Genomic DNA, 18,772 nt, shown 5'->3' on the forward strand with positions numbered 1-18,772 from the left:
AAGACCTAGAAACCAGACAGTGTAATTAACATGTTGGAGATTCATTTTATTGGGATAGATAGGTTAATTTTGGCCTAGTTCTTCCCTTCTTACAACTTCCCATTTCCTAGCCCATTTATGACTTAGAAGCCAGGATTCTGGGAAGTGTTTCCCAAAAAAAGATGGGTTTCATTTCCCTTTTGGTCTCCTTTAGAATTATGGCAAAAGGTAGTCCTGCCTCTTTCCCCATTCTGTTTTCTAACCAATTGCTCTCTGCTCTTTGCCCTCCTTCCTGGCAGAAAGCCCCAAGGAAAGCTCAGAGCCAACGGGTTCTCCAGCCCCTGTGATTCAGCACAGCTCAGCAACAGCCCCTACCAATGGCCTCAGTGTTCGCTCTGCAGCTGAAGCTGTGGCCACCTCAGTCCTCACTCAGATGGCCAGCCAAAGGACAGAACTGAACATGCCAATACAATCGCATGTAATCATGACCCCACAGTCCCAGTCTGCGGGTAGATGATGCCTCCTCTGGTGGAGAGGTCCTCAGCCAGAGCTCGCCCGCCCAAGAGCCAAGAGAGATGTCATCTTATCTCCTCCCATCTGCCTTGGACATGGCAATATGGGTCGGTGGGAACTGTGTGTTGTGAGTAATGGACAGATATGGGGCGTTTTAGCCACATGGTCATGTACGTTTGACACCTGTGCTGGGGGCCTCCCAGCCCCAGAGCCTCACAGATCATCCCCCAAGGGTGGGGTTTCTGATGCACCCACAGCCAAAGGCCTTTCCAGATGGTCCGAACAATCACCGCTGCCCCATGCACGTGTATCTGTCTCTTTTAACACTAACCCTTGGCACTTCTAGGTTTGGGGTTTCTCAGTTCCCTCTCTTCCCACTAAGCTGTGGCTGTTACCTTTTTGTTCCTTACCAGCATGCCACTTCCTGCCAGATAGAGGGAGGCTAGATTTGATTTCATATCACCCACTGACCCAGCCCCAGCCCCCCCATGGACTCAGGACTCTGTCTCCCATAGCTGCTTATTTACCCCTGTTTCCTTTTTCCCCTTCCTTAATTCTAGTTAAAACATTCACTTACAGAGAATATAAGGTTCCCTTTGATGTATGAAGTAGCAGTATTTTCCAGTTCTTCCATAAGCTTTATTCCTTCTCCCTACCTGCTACCAAAAAAAAAAAAAGCAAAAGAAAGAGACCCTCAAGAGTTCTAATTCTTTCTCATCTATTTCCAGAGCTATTTGGGTACCTCATTTTATTGCTTGACTTTATCTAGTGTAGTGGTGGGGTCTTTCCCACCACCCCACTAGGCCTTGGCAACCTCGTTTTGTGGCCTTATTATTAAAGATTGCTTGGTAGTGGAAAGGGAAGGGCCCAGAATCTGACTGGCTGATTCTGTCTCCTCCCCTCCCTCCTTCTTCGGTTTTAATCATCAGGGCAGACAGGAACAAAATATTTCAAAGCTTGGTCCATCAGGTTAGGGATCAGTTGATTCCTTTATGTTTTATAAGAGTTTACTGGCCAAAGCATACATATTGTCATCTTTGGTCATCTTTCTGCTCCTGCCTCTCCCTCTTCATTTCCCTGTCAACATTACCCCCCCCCGTCTCTCTTCTGTAACTACTTCAGACACAGCCCTCCTGGAGGCTGTCATGTAGGGGACTCTCGAGGTCCCTTGCTCTACCCCATCTCTCCCCCTCACACATCTGTCTGCTTTTCTGAGCTAGAGTCTTCTGTTCACAAGTACCCATCACCATCTGGACTATCCTCTTTCTCTTTCACCAGGTTCCTAGCTTAGCCACTAGGTCTTCCAGGTCCTCCAGAGTTTCTTCAACCCATTTCTGCTCTCTTCCCCTTACATGCAGTGCTCCAGGATCTTGAAGCATCATAGCCAAGGTCCTGAGTGGGTTTATTGAGTATAAGATTGAAAGGAGGGAAGAAGGGAAGAGGGAAAGTACAGAACTGGCCCCCCAGCAAAGGACCCCAGGGTCTGGCCTGGGAAATTGGTGACTATTGCTCTCAACCATTCTTTGAAGAGTTGGGTTGCAGAGGGAGCAGTTCATCTCTCTTGTCCCTGTTTCTTCCACATTAAGGCTTCTCATCTCCCCTGGGCTCTGAACTATGCAGTTTCTACCAGGACCATAGGAAGCAATTCAGAGCCAGAGGCCTGTGGATAGATAGGTCAGCTTTAATTGCCTTTCCGTATGAAACCCTTCCAGTTGTCCCAGAGCCACTTTCTGCCATCTGTGCAAGCCAAGAATGTCCTTCTCTCCATCTTTCCTACCTCCATCTTAAACATACAAATAACTGCCAGCTTCCTTTCTTATTTTGTTTCCAAAATTCACTGTCACAGGGGAATGAGAAAATATTTTTTTTTTTTTTTTTTTTTTTTTTTTTTTTTTTTTTTTTTTTTTTTGAGACGGAGTCTCGCTCTGCCGCCCAGGCTGGAGTGCTGTGGCCAGATCTCAGCTCACTGCAAGCTCCGCCTCCCGGGTTCACGCCATTCTCCTGCCTCAGCCTCCCGAGTAGCTGGGACTACAGGCGCCCGCCACTCGCCCAGCTAATTTTTTTGTATTTTTTAGTAGAGACGGGGTTTCACCGTGTTAGCCAGGATGGTCTCGATCTCCTGACCTCGTGATCCACCCGTCTCGGCCTCCCAAAGTGCTGGGATTACAGGCTTGAGCCACCGTGCCCGGCCGAGAAAATATTTTAAGCTACAAGATTCCCATTTCCTTAAAGTGATATCCTATCCTAGTGAACCAGTCAGGTAGCAGGTTCTGCTGCATTTGTTTAAAATTTCCCCTCCTGCTTTTCAGAGCTGGTGCTAAACAGGCCACACCCCTAAAGACAAAGGAGAGAAAACATGGTTTTCTCATCCTCTACCACCAGGTACCCAACAGGAATAGGCCCTGAAGTGATTCAGACTAGCAAATGTTATGGCAGATGGTCAGGATGCAGGTTACCACATCCAGGGACTTCACTTTTGCCTTTAAAAATTCACAGCCATAACTTGTGCTCAGGACTTCCCCTTTAGCCGGCTGCTCCTTGGGATTTTCTCCTGCTTTTGTTTCGTTTTTTATTGTCTTGATTTCCCAGTAGCAGCCTTGCCCTAAAGCTTGACTGAGTTTATAGCTCCTAAGGAGCTTTCCTAAGACTCTTGACTATTTTTCTTCCGCCTTCAGTCAAGTGTTTTTACAGTTAAGAATTAATTTGTCACTACATACACGTCCTGCCAGTCTGTCCCTGTGTTGGGTGACTATGTAGAGGGTCTTTTTTATTTCTTAGCCCCCATGACTAATTATCTAGTCCTAACTTCATTTTTATCAGTGGGAAGATGTATACGGGACCTCAATGAGGAGCACTGCCAGAACCACAGTAACAAAATGGCACTGAATTAAGGAAGTAGCAGGTCAGAACCCCCTAGATAGTTCTTGAGTTGGTTCTCAGTCTCACTAAGGAGGCAGAACAATTGCCTACGCTGAAACTTCTCTAATAGTCAAAGGTGACATCACTTACCTTATTACTGCTACCAGCCAGACCCATCTGGACCAGAACCAAACATCATGGAAGGTGTCACTTGGTCCTTCCTAAAGTCCATGGCCTTTCTAGAGGCCTAAGGGAGGACACTTTCAGAAAGGAGCTGAGTGTATGGTGGGTGTCCTGAATTCATTCATGTGAATACAGGACTCAGACTTCCCACCCCACTCCAGTGTGAGTGCTCAATACACAGGCACTCTAGCTAGCTGCCACGTACCCAAGGCCATAGAGGAAGGGGACAGAACCAGGTCTTCTGGTCTGCTCACTTTCTGCCCCATTCCCGTAACAGAAAGCTTGCTTAGAGTTGAAAAGTCTGAGAAAGGCTCCCACACTACTAGAGAGGCCACCAAAAAAAAGTCATGCCCCCTTTACTTACTCTTTTGCTGCTGTTTATGCACCCCAAATCTGACTTCCTTAGCCTTCACCTGCCTCCTTGGCCCCAAGCATTAGACCATGTACTCTAAGTAGTGGTTAAAGAGGGACTGGGCAAACTGAACCTCCTCTCGCTCACTTCTCTATCCCTGTTCCATTGGTTTTGGCTCCTTTCTTGATTCACTGCCCTCTAGCACCACCCATCCTGGTAGATGGAGAGTGCTTAACCCCAACCATGCTCTATGTACAGCCTGAACCACCAAGTAGACACCAAAAAAATTCTTCCTGTGGTTTCTGGGGCTCCCCTGCTCCACACTGAGAGGCTCCTTAAAGGTGCTAGCCCCTGAGACAGCTATCCCCACCAGTTTTCTCCTTTTTTCATAACTTTCTTCCCATCCCCAAATCATTAATTTTTCATTAATATTGTACATTGTATACACAGGAAGGAAATATGTTATTTTTTTTAATTTCATAACCAGTCTGTTTAGATTCCAGTCTTCCTAGCTATATCACATATGCCTTGTTGATATGCTCTTTCTGCTTTCTTTAGACTTAATGTTTGACGGGGGTGGGGGTGTTTGGAAGAACAGGAAAGGTGGGGATCCTAAGGCAGATTGAAGGACTCCCTCCACCCCACTACAGCCTCCCACAACTCTAGTCGTCCCTCTCATAGTACAGGACTGATTTCTCTGTGTCTGTTTGTACACACAAATGTGCATACAGACATAAATTCCCCACCCCATACCAAGGTGGTTACCCAGCAGGAATGAGCATAGGTGGCTGCTGGCCACCATTACCACCCTCTGCACTAGTTGAGTTGTCTCTCTTTGGGGTAAAGTCCTACCCCAGAATGAGAAAAGGCTGGGGAGAGTAGGGCAGGTTAAAGGAGCTTATGTCCTTTGTAGATGTAGGTTTGTATCATAGCTACTAAGGTTTATTTTTTTAATGGGGGGGCCAATAGCACAGAGATATCTCACTAGCAGTAGCTACTGGTGAGTGATGTTTTAGCTGTAAGAAGTGGCTATGAGCAATAGTTTCACTGACTTTACCTTAGGGCAGTGGTTCCCAGAATATGGTCCAGGACCAGCAACATCAGTGCCACAATCGTCTGGGAACTTGTTAGAAATACACATTCTCGGCCGGGCGCGGTGGCTCAAGCCTGTAATCCCAGCACTTTGGGAGGCCAAGGCGGGCGGATCACAAGGTCAGGAGATGGAGACCATCCTGGCTAACACGGTGAAACCCCGTCTCTACTAAAAAAGTACAAAAAACTAGCCGGGCAAGGTGGCGGCGCCTGTAGTCCCAGCTACTCGGGAGGCTGAGGCAGGAGAATGGCGTGAACCCAGGAGGCGGAGCTTGCAGTGAGCTGAGATCCGGCCACTGCACTCCAGCCTGGGCGACAGAGCGAGACTCCGTCTCAAAAAAAAAAAAAAAAAGAAATACACATTCTCAGGCCCCATCCCAGACCTATTGAATCACAGACGCTGGGGGCAGGATTTAAAAGCACTCCAAGTGATTCTAATGCACACTAAAGGTTAAGAACCATTTCTTAGGGATAAGCTGGGAAAGTATTACAGGTGTGGAGGATATTTCAAATGCATATTTTGCCTTTGCACTAACATTCTTCCATTTCTTTCAGTCTCTTCCTCCATTCCCATTAAAGTAATCCCCATCATATCACTGATCTCAAAATCTAGATTTGTCTTCTTTCTAGTCGTATCCCTAAAACCATGCATTGGTCTGGACAGGAGTTGTCCCATATTCCCTTGCAGACTGGTCACTCCATGTTCTCGGTTACAGTAAGGACCAGCCAGAGCTTCAGCTGTCCCGTTCCTCCCCACACAACACACACACCTTTCAGGCAGGGAGGAGATGAGCCTCCAGCCCCAAGAGTGGAGGCTGCCACATCCTAACATAGTATCTATTGAAAAGGAAGCAGTGTGTATCTATGATTATATCTCTGATCATCTATATATTTTTGACATGTAGCGACACCTCTCCATCTTATCAAGGAACTCGGTCTGGGTCTCCCCAGTGCCCAGTGGTGGCCTTTGACAGGTAGGAGGATGCAGTGCTACAGGCTATTTTGTTTTTTGTTACAAAACTGTCTTTTCCCTTTTCCCCTCCACCTGATTCAGCATGATCCCTGTGAGCTGGTTCTCACAATCTCCTGGGACGGGGCTGAGGCAGGGGCTTCGCTCTATTCTCCCTAACCATACTGTCTTCCTTTCCCCCTTGCCACTTAGCAGTTATCCCCCCAGCCATGCCCTCTCCCTCCCTTCCTTGCCCTGGCATATATTGTGCCTTATTTATGCTGCAAATATAACATTAAACTATCAAGTGAACCACTGTTATGTCTGATGCTTCACTCCTCTATCCACAGGCCCCATTGTCCACTCTTCTGGGAGGTCACTGGCCTTTCGCATCTGTCATCTTCCTTACTCCCCCATTTCTTAGGACAGAAAGAACAGGGATTCTTGTCTTTTTATGCAGGGGAGACACAGCCTATAGAAGGTGGGTGATTTCTATAAATTACAAAGTATGACAGAAGGCCTGGGGCAAAGCTCCTGTGGACTGCCTTGGAGACAAAGGCCCTTGGCATCCTGGCAGCAAGCACTCACCAGGAAACTTAGTATGTGCTTTATGTGGATGGTGGGTGGGAGAGTTGCTGATGGCAAATGGCCTTTTACTTTTCAGTGTTTTGTTGCCAACCCCCACCCAACCATTAAAAAAAAGTTGCCATTGTGACCAGGGAGCACACACACAGACAAAGACAGAAAGTATAGCTTTCTATGGTAAGGAGGAGGCTGGTCTGGAAATGAGGGGCAGAGTTTATTTAGAAGCAGGTAAGAAAACCAGGCATGGTGGCTCATGCCTGTAATCCCAGCACTTTGGGAGGCTGAGGCGGGTTGATCACCTGAGATCAGGAATTCAAGACCAGCCTGGCCAACATGGAGAAACCCCATCTCTACTAAAAATACAAAAATTAGCCAGGCGTGGTGGCACATGCCTGTAGTCCCAGCTACTCAGGAGGCTGAGGCAGGAGAATCACTTGAACCTGGGAGGCAGAGGTTGCAGTAAGCTGAGATCACGCCATTGCACTCCAGCCTGGGCAACAAGAGTGAAACTCCATCAAAAACAAACAAACAAAAAAAAGAAGCAGGTAAGAGTTCACAAGAAAAACAGGTAATGCTCAGAGACTATGGGACTCAGGAAGACGTTTAGGGAAATCACAGGTAATTTATTGCATCTGTATATTCCTTTATAATTAACATCACAAATGAGAACAATGAGCCAGGCGGAAGAATTTGACAAAAGAGATAGCAGGTGTCTCTGGAGTTTCCCAGTAGGAGAGAAGTGATTTAAGAAGCTATCTGTGGCTGGTGTTTGGTAGACAATTGACACAAATAGCCTGTGCCTCCTGAGGAGAGCAGGAAAGTCAGTGGTGGTCTTCACTGTGTTGTGGCCAAGAGCACATGGGGGTCCAGATAAGGGTAAGAAAGTAAATTGCTAAAAGCCAAATACCAAAGCCCAGATTATGAGGTTTTGGAGGTGGGAGTGCACTCTGAAAACTGGGCAGTTCACCAAATTAGAGGAATCAACCCATTCCAACTTCAAAGGAGACCAGTGACCTCCATCCTGGACACAGGAAGCCCCCTAGATCAGCCTCTTTCTGAATGCAGCTCAGCCCAGAGCCACTTGTAATTGATGTTTAAGGAAATACTAGAAGCAGCAGGATGGTAAACATGGAATGTCTGCCCTATGCTACATGGAATGGTAGATTGCTTTACTGTTCACCTCGTGATAACAGGAATAGTCGCCTCATTTTATTGATGATGAATTGAGGTTTAGCCAAGTCACACAGTGACGTTCAAGAGCTAGGATTACAACTGAGTTCTGTCTGACCCAGAGCCAGCTCTGCAGTGTCCCATCCACCCTCACACTGCTGCTTCTCTGGACCTCTGTCAGATAGGAGCAGACAAGGATCATGCTGAGATGCAGCAGCTACTGCCCACAGAAGAGCCATCTTCCCATGTCCTTGATACTCCCTTCTAAGAAGTGGTAAACTGGCCGGGCGCAGTGGCTCATGCCTGTCATCTCAACACTTTGAGAGTCCCAAGCGGCAGATCACCTGAGGTCAGGAGTTCAAGACCAGCTTGACGAACATGGAGAAACCCCATCTCTACTAAAAATACAAAACTAGCTAGGCACGGTGGCGCATGCCTGTAATCCCAGCTACTCGGGAGGTTAAGGCAGGACAGTCACTTGAACCTGGGAGGCAGAGGTTGCAGTGAGGTGAGATCAAGCCACTGCACTCCAGCCTGGGCAACAAGAGCAAAACTCCGTCTCAAAAAACAAAACTACAAGATGCCATGATGATGAATGTCAGGTTCTATGCTTGGGACCAACCATGAGACAAAGCTTACAAAAAGGTTTACCCTGACTTAGTCTGCATTAATAGAAATACAGTATCTGGAGCATCCAGATCCAAACCTGCTGTGATCTGCATATCTAAAGGATAAGTTGGTTCCTAGATGCCTTGCCTTAAAGAGTGGGGTGCTTCCCCTTGAGCAAAAAAGACTATGGAGTGGGCCGGTTGCGGTGGCTCACGCCTGTAATCCCAACACTTTGGGAGGCCAAGGCAGGTGTATTGCTTGAGGTCAGGAGTTCAAGACCAGCCTGGCCAACATGGTGAAACCCCAGCTCTACTAAAAACACAAAAATTAGCCAGGCATAGTGGTGTGTGCCTATAATCCCAGCTACTTGGGAGGCTGAGGCAGGAGAATCACCTGAACCCGGGAGGCAGAGGTTGCAGTGAGCCGAGATCGCACCACTGCACTCCAGCCTGGGTGACCGAGCCAGACTTCATCTTTAAAAAAGACTGGAGTAGGCCGGGCGCGGTGGCTCAAGCCTGTAATCCCAGCACTTTGGGAGGCCGAGACGGGCGGATCACGAGGTCAGGAGATCGAGACCATCCTGGCTAACACGGTGAAACCCCGTCTCTACTAAAAAATACAAAAAAAACTAGCCGGGCGAGGTGGCGGGCGCCTGTAGTCCCAGCTACTCTGGAGGCTGAGGCAGGAGAATGGCGTAAACCCGGGAGACGGAGCTTGTAGTGAGCTGAGATCTGGCCACTGCACTCCAGCCTGGGCAACAGAGCGAGACTCCGTCTCAAAAAAAAAAAAAAAAAAAAAAAGACTGGAGTAGAAGAATGAACTCTGTCTTCAAAAATATGAAGAGCTTTTTTTTTTTTTTTTTTTTTTTGAGACGGAGTTGCTCTGTCGCCCAAGCTGGAGTGCAGTGGCCGGATCTCAGCTCACTGCAAGCTCCTCCTCCCGGGTTTACGCCTTTCTCCTGCCTCAGCCTCCCGAGTAGCTGGGACCACAGGCGCCTGCCACCTTGCACGGCTAGTTTTTTGTATTTTTAAGTAGAGACGGGGTTTCACCGGGTTAGCCAGGATGGTCTTGATCACCTGACTTTGTGATCCGCCCGTCTCGGCCTCCCAAAGTGCTGGGATTACAGGCTTGAGCCACCGCGCCCGGCCCATGAAGAGCTTTTACACATGAAAGAGATGAGAGACGTTCTGTTGAGACTTAATGGAGCAAACTAAGACACCCAGTAGAAGTCACAGGAAGGCCAAAGCCCCCTCAGCACAAGGATAAATATGTCTGAAGACTGTCTGAGGAGACGGTAAGTTCCCCGACTAGGGCACGTGAGGTAATCACAGCTAACATTTTGAGGATACCTGTTCTATGCCAGCTGTTTTACTGAATGGATTACAAAAAGTATGTTAAGTAATGCACACCCTAGGAAGGAGTTCCTTGTAAAATGGGCCCATGTTTTAGGTGAGGAAACTGAAGCTCAGAGCAGGAGACAACTTGCTCAAGCAGAGGCCAAGGCCTTTATGTCTTGGCTCTTCCTCAGCACAGGCTAGAGACCCACAGTGGTGGGGATTCTCAGAAATGGACTCGAGGATTAGAAGGAACCTGCACCATATGGCTTTGAAGGCCTCTCCCTGAGGATTAGTGATTCTGATTTTTCTTAAGACAGGATTCGAGGCTACCCTAGCATGTGAGAGCAAGAGCCAGAGCCAGGCAGCGGCTGTGGTGACCAGAGTTGGGGGCAGAATGATAGTCCAGCCCCATAGTAGCCTGCTCCTGTCTTTCTGGGACTCCCTAGAGTCTGGACCCTAGCACCTCCACTCAGCCTCACCCTCCTCACTTCCTCTGCAGAGGTCTGTTCTAGGAAAAGGAAATGGCCGGAGCGGGCAGTGAGGAGCTGTGACCACAGGGTGGCAGCAGTGCTTCAGCTGTGGAGGGCGACTCTGTAGCAAGAGCAATGAGCCCAGTCCGAAGCAGTGCTCTCTAGTGAAGATGGGGATCTGTCTGCAAATATTTGAAGCCACACCCATTCAGTGGGCTCCAAAACCCTGTAGCCTCCTTCTATATCTTAATGGTTTTTCTTTTTTTTTGAGACAGAGTTTCTCTCTTTTTGCCCAGGCTGGAGTGTAGTGGTGCCATCTCAGCTCACTGCAACCTCTGACTCCCGGGTTCAAGCGATTCTCCTGCCTCAGCCTCCTGAGTAGCTGGGATTACAGGCACCTGCCACCACCCCCAGCTAATTTTCGTATTTTTATAGAGACAGGGTTTCACCATGTTGGCCAGGCTGGTCTCGAACTCCTGACCTCAAGTGATCCACCCACCTCGGTCTCCCAAAGTGCTGGGGTTACAGGTGCAAGCCACTGCACCGGCCAAAAAAAAATTTTTTTAATTAAAAAAAAAGATATAGGTTGGGCATGGTGGTTCACACCTGTAGTCCCAGCTATTTGGGAGGCTGAGGCAGGAGAATCGCTTGAATCCAGGAGCCAGAGGTTGCAGTGAGCCGAGACCGCGCCACTGCACTCCAGCCTGGGCAAAAAGAGCGAAACTCTGTCTCAAAAAGAAAAAAAAAAAAGTTAAATTCTCTGCACCATCATGAAGTTGAATATATTTTTTCTATCCACAGGCAAATCTGAGTAGCCTCCAAGAGGCATACAAGCAGAGGATAGGCTGTGTGGCCCTGCCTAGTCGTCCTGACACTCTGACCCTGGCTCTTCCCACTCCTCTTCCACTCCAGGACATCCTACTTAACTACTCCTGACATGAGTTTCTTGTGCTTTAGTCTACAAGTTAGGAAAGAGGGGAAGTGATAAACTGAAGCTCTCCAACCTGTTGAGGGATTAGGGGTTCTTGTAAGGCTCCCCAGGGCCTAGCTCTGACAAAGCGTCTGCAACTAATGATGCTTCTTGAGCTCTGGAGACAGGATTTATGCATCTAATAAAATCTATAACTCCAGGCTTAGGGGCCTGGGGCAGGAGGCTGAGAGCATGAAGTCCTGGGGGCGCCATGGGAGATCCCAGGCGGCTCCTAATGAGCCCTGCATTTCCATTTGCCTGCTCTAGATTCCCCTAAGGCTACTGTGAGGCTGGGGGTGGGGGGACAGCAGGTATAAGAGGCTGGGGTGGCTGTAGGAGGGTGGATGGCAGCATGGATTCTAGGCAGGCTGCTGCACTGCTGGTGCTGCTGTTGTTAATAGACCAGGGCTGTGCTGAAGGGCCAGGAGGCCAGCAAGAAGACCAGCTCCCCGCGGTGAGTGTGTGTCCCGTCCCCATAGCACCATTGCCTCTACCTCGGTTGAGACTTGTGCTCTAGGTTCTGATACTTTCTCTGGCTGTCAAGGTTGCCATTAGGTCCTCACATCTGAGGAAATGGTTCTGCAGCCTCCTACCCCTTGCCCCTGGAAGCCAGTCCCTTCCCCTTGTGACTTACATGTCCAGGGTATTTGCCCATCTTCCTTCCCTGATACCCCCTTGGCACAGGAGGAAGACAGTGAACGCCTCCCGCCACAGGATGCCCAGACCTCTGGGTCACTGTTGCGCTACCTGCTCCAGGCAATGGAGAGACCTGGCCGGAGCCAAGCCTTCCTGTTTCAGCCCCAGAGGTGAGTCTGAAAGGGATACAAGCATGGCAGGGGTTGGGGGTAGAAAGGGCAGGAGACAGAGGACGAGGAGAAGGAAGGGGGCTAGAGAAGGGAGACTGCAGGGACCTGAGGACAAATCTTTCCTAAGGTTTGGCAGAAATACCCGGGGATCCTGGAGCAATGAACGGCTGAGTCCCCGGGCTGGAGAGGGGCTGAATTCCCAGTTCTGGAGCCTGGCTGCCCCTCAACGCTTTGGGAAGAAGTGACATGTCATCCCTTGATATGTTTGCATGCAAGGCCCACACCCAAAAGTGTCAATATTTGCCCCCCAAATAAAGATGTCTGGCTTCTGAATCCATGTGTGTCTGTGTGAGACTTTACAGGGCTGGGTGGAAGCCCAAGAGCAAGAACCACTGCCCTTCCCTCTCCACCAAACCCAGCCCTCCAACAAGGCAGCCGACAACATTCCAGGAGGCCACTGCACCCAGCCTCCTCCCACCAGAAAGGAACACATGAGAATGGCTGCAACAGGAGCTCAGGGAAGGCACACAAAAGTAATGTGGTAACCTCCTCTGCTATCCACACTGCTCAGGAAATAAGAGAAGGGCTTAAAAATCTACAAAGCAGCATATTTATTCCAGGCTCTAGTAGACAGCCCCGATTTCATTCCCATTCATCATCACCAATAAAATGAGGACGAATCCTGGGCTGGCTGAGGCCCTGTGGTCCTTGGCTCCTTGCCCTGTGCCTTCTCAGCCTCAAGGCAGGCAGTCTGTGTCAGAGGTAGAGATGGTACCCACAGAGGGTACCACAGCTGCGCAGATACATGAGCCCAGAAGCAGAAAGAGCAGGGAGCAAAGGGTGCACATCCATGAGTCTAGCTGGGGCTTCACTTGCTGCCTGCCATGATCTTGAGGTACTGCAGGGCACGGCGGGCAGCCTCACCACGGGCTGCCTCCCTGGTGGTTGCAGAGCCATGACACACAGTGGCCGGCTGGGTGGACAGTTCCACCAGGCACTGGCAGAGTCCACTCAGGCTCAGTTCCTCTGGAGAGCAAGAGAGAGGAGGGAGGCAATGTTGGGTGGGGAGGTAGCCCTGGGGAGGGGTGCGTTCACGTCATCATCACCCCCTTCTACTTGCTCCAGTCCAGCCCCTACCATCCCCTGGCTCACTCCCCAGCTAGCCATACCAATATCCAGGTAGCTGACATGGAAGGCCTGCTCCTCAGAGAGCTCACTGAGGACACGGCAGCAGGCAGGACCCAGGGCACCCAGGGAGCCCAGGGAGCAACTGCGGAGGGACAGGATCTTCTCTCCCACTGAATTTCGTAGAGAATCCCAGGTGCAACCTGGGCCCCGGTTTCGAAGACCATCCAGGCGGGAGCCCACACCCTGTCAAGATGGAACAGTGAGAAAGATGAAGCGAGAGACTGTGGGACCCAGGCATTGAAACATTCAACGTCAAAGGAGAACAAAGAACAAAGAATGCTTCCTCCAGCTTGCCTCCCCCCACTCAATCCCTGGGTGGCCCCTTCTAACTACCAGGTCCTGGGCCAGGTGGCCAAGCATCCCTCCTCATCCCAGTAACAGAGCTACAGAGCGGGCCTACAGTCAAGGCTGTGTCGGCCCCAGGAACCCTGGGTCTGGTAGGAAAAGTGTGGCAGAAGCAGGCCTAGGACCCAGAGAGGCTCACTGCTGAGTCACAGACCCAAGTCCCTGGAGCCCTGCCCTGGCATGGAGGATGGGCCACGGTGCCCAGCCCACATGAGCCACTCACAATGGAGAAGTGGTCATCATCAGGCTCCACCTCATTGCCATCCCGGGCATCCAGAGGCACCGTGTGCACTCGAAGCAGCATTTTGGCCGCCGCATTCCGCTTTGCCAATTTTTTGGAAGTGCCGCTCCCTGCATGTGGAGAGAGGGCTGCTGGGTTATGATTCCCCACAGACCCAGTGCTTTCACCCAGGTCATACTTGGATTAAGGGTCCCCCCAGAATGTCAACTGGAAAGGGGAACTCAAGACCTGCCCGTGCACCTGAGAACCTGGTCGGCCAGGGAGAAGGGGACAGATAGGGTGTCAAGAAGCTAAAAGGAAGGGGCTGAGCCAGGGACTGTAAAGCTAAGAGAGCAGGGGGTGTAGCAGAGTGAGGCTAGGAGCTGCTCTGGGGCTGGGGCCAGAGTGCTGCGGGAGAGGAGCTGTGAGAACCCCCTCCTGCCCGGTTACCAATCTCAATGAAACGCTCCACTCGGCAGGTCATGGTGAATTCTTTGCGGTGGGCTGGCCCAGACTCCTGGGTCACTGTGTACTCTGGCAACCGCCAGCCTTTCTGCACCACCAGCTCCTTGGAAGGGAGACACAGGGTGCATGAGGCTAAGTGAAAAAAGGCTTCTCACACCCACGCTGGTCCCCACGCAGGAGCCTCAGACTCTAGGTGAGAGGAAGGAGAGAGGGGGGTGGAAAGGGCCTCAGCACAGGGAACTGCCCCCACCCCCAAACACACATAACCTTCCCTCATGGCCCCTGGCTCAAGGGAAGACAGGCATGCATGCGAAATGAGGATGGGGCACACCTGCAGAGCACCAACGGGATTGCACTCAGACTGCTGAGGGGAGACGGGGGGCTGCAGTTCCATGGGGGGGCTCCTGAAGGAAAAAGGGCGCAGGGCCAAAGTTGAGGTGAAGGGTTCCATCTGAGCCTGCCCATGAGTTCCAAGCCTAACCACTACTTTAGATTCCCGACTACTATCTCCTGATTCCCACCGGGCAGGCAGCTGTCTGTCCACACATCGAGCCTGCTCCCTCCTGCTCTAGCTGGCTTCTTTCCCCCTCCCACTCAAGGGAGGCCGTCTCCAGGCCCCAGCCCATTTCCAATCTGGAACACTTGTGTATCATCCAAGCCAGGACAGTGGGAGAAGAGCTGTATTTCCAGTCCCAGAAGTGCCTGATGGGCCTCAAACACAGAACTGACATGTGGTCAACCCAGAAGAAAATGGGGCCTGCAAGACCCTTAAATATGGTCGAACATCATCCATAAGGCTATCTGAAAATCACAAATGGCCTTCTGACCCAAGAGCTTACCCCAGCTGCTGTGATTTCTTCAAGTTCTGGTTCCCAACTATTCCATTCTGTTTATTCTCAGACTTCCTCATGCCTGACCAGCCTGGGTCCAAAGACTGAGGAGCCAAAAACCAGAACCCCTTCCTCCACCCACCTCAGGCAGTCAGGGGACACAGATACCTGGTTAGGACAACAGCTGGAACTGGGGTAGCAGCTGCTGCAGCAGTAAAAACCGGAATGTCCTCAGGCAGTGAAGAGTCTAGGGGAGAAAAAGAACTTCCCGAGGGGAAGGGGGCCTTTGATTCACACCCATGTATAGGGGGAAGAGAGGGGTGGGGAACCCACATCCTCCTGACCTCCCGATCCCCTAAGAGAACTTCCAAATTGAGCCAAAGAATCAGGGAGGCTCAACCAACAGCTTCCTCCTGGGATCCTTTGCCGCCAAACACCGGCAAAAAGACTGAGAAAAGAGGGTCTCAAAGAGGGTCTCTTTGTACCAAAGAACCAGAGGAGCAACGAACTCCAACCTGCGTGTGAAGGAAGGACATCTTGCTAGAACAAGGAGGTATGTTGGGGAGCAACTCCCTTTAGCCTCAGCCTCCACCCCTCTCCCTCCCTAACCCAGGTCCCAATCTACTGTCACAACCCCTCTATGGGGCTAACCAACCCCTCCACCCCAAGAATTCTTCATAGCAGCAGAAGCCCTGGAAGACCCTGTTCAGGTCCAGAGGGACTCTCAGGAAGAGGCCAGGTCAGGGTGGCTAAGTGTCACCTGGCCAGGCCTGGTGGCAGACGGGGTGGTGCAGGGCCTGGGTTCCTTGAAGGGCTTCTAGGATGCCTCGGTTCCTCCCTCACCTGCTGTCCTCCAGGGCCGGCTCCAGCATGCTCCCCCCTTTGAGGTGTTTGAGGGCCACCTCAGCTGCCTTGTGCTTGGCTGCCTTCTTGCTGGGGCCCTGACCTGAGAGAGGGGGCATGGGCAATACTGGAGGTCACTGGAAGGATGGGAAAGAAACCAGCATCCCACAGCCTCTCTCCTCACAGCCAGAGGGAATCAATCAAGCCCCTTCTGACCAACCACCTCCTGCTGAAGACTGGAAGTGTTTCACTAATTGCTAGAAGGAAGAGCCCTTATCTTTCCATCAGCTTCCAGAATTAAGCCATGCCAAGCAGGACTTCTGAGCTCAAACGCCTTGGGTGGACTTCTGAGCTCAAATGCTTTAATTTCCTTTGCAAAGCACTTTCTTTTCCCTCAATAAAAACAGAGAGCTGGAGTAAGACAGGGTAGGCTCTGGAGTAAAAGCCCCACTCCGCCACATACTAGGCATGTGACCATGCACCAGCCATTTACTATCTCAAATACTCAATATTCAACATGGGCGGGTGGGGGGAGGAGTGGGGGGGGATACTGCCACCTACATCACTGGTTAGACTGAGGTTTAAAATTAAATGGGAATTTGGTTAAGCACCGGGAACAGAGCCCAGCACGCCAGGCACTCACTCCCCCAAATACTCCACTGGGATTTCAGTTATCTTCTCTTCCTTTTCCTCTAGGGTGATGTGGCAGTCCTGATCGATCCTCTAACTCTCCCACGTCCTACCCACCTTCTCACAGCCCTGTTCTCCCAATCCAGTCAGTAGCTTTTCCCCTGAAATCTCTCCTTCCCTCACTGGCCTTGGAGAAAAGGACTGTGAAGAGAGAGACTCCAAGAAACAAAGCCATGGGGACCTGCAAATGCACACCCCAGCCAGGCTGCCCAAGCCTTCCTCACCAGTGCAGCTGGTGTCGCCAACGGTGACCCGGAAGGTGAAATTAGGCTGGTGGGCTTGGCCCTCGGCTTTGAGAAGGTCGTACACAGGCGTCTTCCCTATTCTGGTCCCATACTCCTGCAGAAGGCTGATCGGGGTCTTGCCTGGGTTGGCGGCCAGCATTTGCTCTATACTGGGGGAAGGGGCACAGATCCATATCACACCTCCCCTCTCTGCACCCACCTGGCCAAGCACTTCCATACCAGACCTAGGCATATTATGGGGGACATAGGGTCCAAGGAACCCCAGGCAGTCTAGCATCCATTGGCTGGGTTCCAAGTGTAGGTGCAGGCTGGAAGAGTAGGGCCCACTACCCCAAAGCAAGGGGGGAAGAATGCACTGCTCCTGCCTCAGTTAAGGTGGGCACGATCCTGTGCCCCATGCAGGTTGAAAGTGCATATCCCCTGACACAGTGCAAGCCAGGAACTCAGTACCCACCAAATGCACTGAATGTGGGGGCATAAAGCCCAGTGTTCCAGTGCAGTCTGGGAACCGGGCCAACCCCAAACTATTTAGAGCTGGAGGCAGCAGCCACTGCCCCGGTGCACGCCGGGAACCACTGCCCACTGCCCCAGTGCTTGCTGGGAACAACCCTCAGGCCAGGTGCATGCTGGGGCCGCGCCGCTACTCCCTCCGCACGGCCCCACGCTTTTTGCCCAGAAGGAATCGGTACGAGGCGGCTCACCTAGGCAGCCCGCAGCCCGTGGTAATGCCGGAGCCTTGCTCCTCTTCACTCATTCCCTCCTCCGTCCCCGCGGGCGCCACCGTGACTGCAGCCTCCACGCGCCCCAATACACCGCCGACGAGCTAGGGCCGGGGCCAAGCCCGGAGTCGCGGCCGGTAGGGCCCGCCGAGGGGCACGCTGGGATATGGAGTCCCCCGCCCACCCTACTTCATGAGCCTCCATCTGGAGAGGAGCTATCCGCCCCACAACCCTCCGCGTGGCTCGCCCGGGCAGGCTGCACCGCCTTCTGGGAGGAGCGGGCTCTCCGCAGTCACTTCTCGAGAAGGCCGTATTTTTTTGTTTGTAATACCGTCCCGCCTCCTTCCTTCCGCGCCCCCTCTCTCCCGGGCCGTGAGGCTGTGGACATGCGTACTAGCGGAGGGGAAGCCACTGGGTAGCGGGGCGGTAAGGACTCACTTGGGCACGGAGCCTTTTGGATCGCGAGAAACTACAGAACCCAGGAGCCCGCGCGCCATCTTTGCCGCAGCCGGAGGGGCAGGGTCAAGCACGTACGAGAAGCTTCATGTTGTCATTGGTTACTCCCATTGCGTTTACTTCCTCTAGGCACATTGGAATTGGTTACTTCGACTAAAGGGGCGGGGACAAGGAAAAGTCAGCCCCCTGACCCCGCCTCCTTGGTGAAGGAAGGTTGTGATTGGTCCGGAGAGGTTGCTGTCGGATCCGGGCTCTTTGCGGTCTGAGAGGGTGGGCTTTACCTAGACGTCGGAGGGGACCGATGTCTGTCTGCGCAGGGCTCTGGAGCTGGTGCAGATCCAAGTCAGTCTCAGACAGTCCCCTCAACCCACAGCCTAAGCCCCTGGCCCTTAGGCCTCCGTGACACAGAACTTGCTTCGTCTTCCTAAGTCTTCCTTCACCTCCCTTCGGGTTTTGCTTCTTTCGTAAAACCTTTTTAGAACGGCTCTAGTGAACCTCTCTAACTGGCAAGGAAACCTCTGGAGCCTGATAATCAGGCTGTAGTGTGGGGCGACAGGATTAGAAGGACTAGGCACTTGGGGGTTTCGTTCCCTCTGCCATGAGTCTTGGGTCGCTCAACTGAAGAAAGCAAGAGTGAATTTTGGCCGCCTAAGACTAATCAACTGATCTGGGTGTTGAGCAGACGCAAATTTTTTAGTCCTAGAGCCCCATTGCCTCCTCCCCCAAAGTCGCACAACCACTGGGCTAAGGGAAATCTTGTGACCTTGGAGAAAGGGAGATATCACATTAAAATAAATAAATAAATAAATAAAGGTTCTAATGAGTGTTCTGAGAAGGGGTCAAGAAAGAGATGTCTTACTCTGAGCCGGGGTTGGAGGTCCAGAGGAATCTTTAAAT

General features: G+C 51.5%; 3 protein-coding genes across 11 annotated transcripts in view; 2 read left to right on the forward strand and 1 right to left on the reverse strand.

Annotated features, from left to right (window-relative positions):
• LOC117090030 (cyclic AMP-dependent transcription factor ATF-7) overlaps window positions 1-1,169 on the forward strand; it is a 120,786-nt gene extending 119,617 nt beyond the window's left edge. For 4 of the 5 annotated variants that reach the window (XM_033221857.1, XM_033221853.1, XM_033221854.1 and 1 more), the window contains one exon: window positions 279-1,169. In XM_033221857.1, coding sequence (XP_033077748.1) covers window positions 279-496 — 218 coding nt within the window. In that variant the 3' untranslated portion in view covers window positions 497-1,169. The remainder of the gene's footprint in view (window positions 1-278) is intronic. The other variant, XM_033221856.1, reaches the window with a different exon arrangement.
• A 4,082-nt stretch (window positions 1,170-5,251) lies between these two features.
• NPFF (neuropeptide FF-amide peptide precursor) lies at window positions 5,252-12,207 on the forward strand. Of its 2 annotated transcripts, XM_033221908.1 has the most exons (4): window positions 5,252-6,526; window positions 10,900-11,522; window positions 11,753-11,874; window positions 12,002-12,207. In XM_033221908.1, the coding sequence occupies exons 2-4, from the start codon at window positions 11,421-11,423 to the stop codon at window positions 12,117-12,119; spliced, it is 342 nt and encodes a 113-aa protein (XP_033077799.1). In that variant the 5' UTR covers window positions 5,252-6,526; window positions 10,900-11,420; the 3' UTR covers window positions 12,120-12,207. The 2 variants fall into 2 exon arrangements, with proteins under 2 accessions (XP_033077799.1, XP_033077798.1); XM_033221907.1 differs by having other exon boundaries at window positions 5,253-6,526; window positions 10,900-11,874.
• A 254-nt stretch (window positions 12,208-12,461) lies between these two features.
• TARBP2 (TARBP2 subunit of RISC loading complex) lies at window positions 12,462-18,687 on the reverse strand. 4 transcript variants are annotated; one of them, XM_033221903.1, is made up of 9 exons: window positions 17,402-18,687; window positions 16,680-16,844; window positions 15,766-15,868; window positions 15,091-15,186; window positions 14,424-14,496; window positions 14,078-14,195; window positions 13,631-13,758; window positions 13,044-13,245; window positions 12,462-12,900 (listed from the first exon to the last, which is right to left on the reverse strand). In XM_033221903.1, the coding sequence occupies exons 2-9, from the start codon at window positions 16,837-16,839 to the stop codon at window positions 12,743-12,745; spliced, it is 1,038 nt and encodes a 345-aa protein (XP_033077794.1). In that variant the 5' UTR covers window positions 16,840-16,844; window positions 17,402-18,687; the 3' UTR covers window positions 12,462-12,742. The 4 variants fall into 4 exon arrangements, with proteins under 4 accessions (XP_033077794.1, XP_033077792.1, XP_033077793.1 ...); XM_033221901.1 differs by having other exon boundaries at window positions 16,680-16,849; XM_033221902.1 differs by lacking the exon at window positions 17,402-18,687 and adding an exon at window positions 17,155-17,293 and having other exon boundaries at window positions 16,680-16,849.
• Window positions 18,688-18,772: the final 85 nt, after the last annotated feature.

Source organism: Trachypithecus francoisi, unplaced genomic scaffold (assembly GCF_009764315.1).
Source record: "Trachypithecus francoisi isolate TF-2019V2 unplaced genomic scaffold, Tfra_2.0 Lachesis_group11, whole genome shotgun sequence".
NCBI lineage: Eukaryota > Metazoa > Chordata > Mammalia > Primates > Cercopithecidae > Trachypithecus > Trachypithecus francoisi.

Excerpts from the sequence above, each read along its gene's own strand:
- TARBP2 (XM_033221901.1), bottom strand. The coding sequence starts at position 17,454 with ATGAGTGAAGAGGAGCAAGGCTCCGGCATTACCACGGGCTGCGGGCTG. Across the intron at positions 14,497-15,090 it reads CCAGCTGTTGTCCTAACCAG|GAGCCCCCCCATGGAACTGC; the intron begins GTATCTGTGTCC and ends TTTTTCCTTCAG. Across the intron at positions 12,901-13,043 it reads TGTCAGCTACCTGGATATTG|AGGAACTGAGCCTGAGTGGA; the intron begins GTATGGCTAGCT and ends CTTGCTCTCCAG.
- NPFF (XM_033221907.1), top strand. The coding sequence starts at position 11,642 with ATGGTTCTGCAGCCTCCTACCCCTTGCCCCTGGAAGCCAGTCCCTTCC. Across the intron at positions 11,875-12,001 it reads TTCCTGTTTCAGCCCCAGAG|GTTTGGCAGAAATACCCGGG; the intron begins GTGAGTCTGAAA and ends ATCTTTCCTAAG.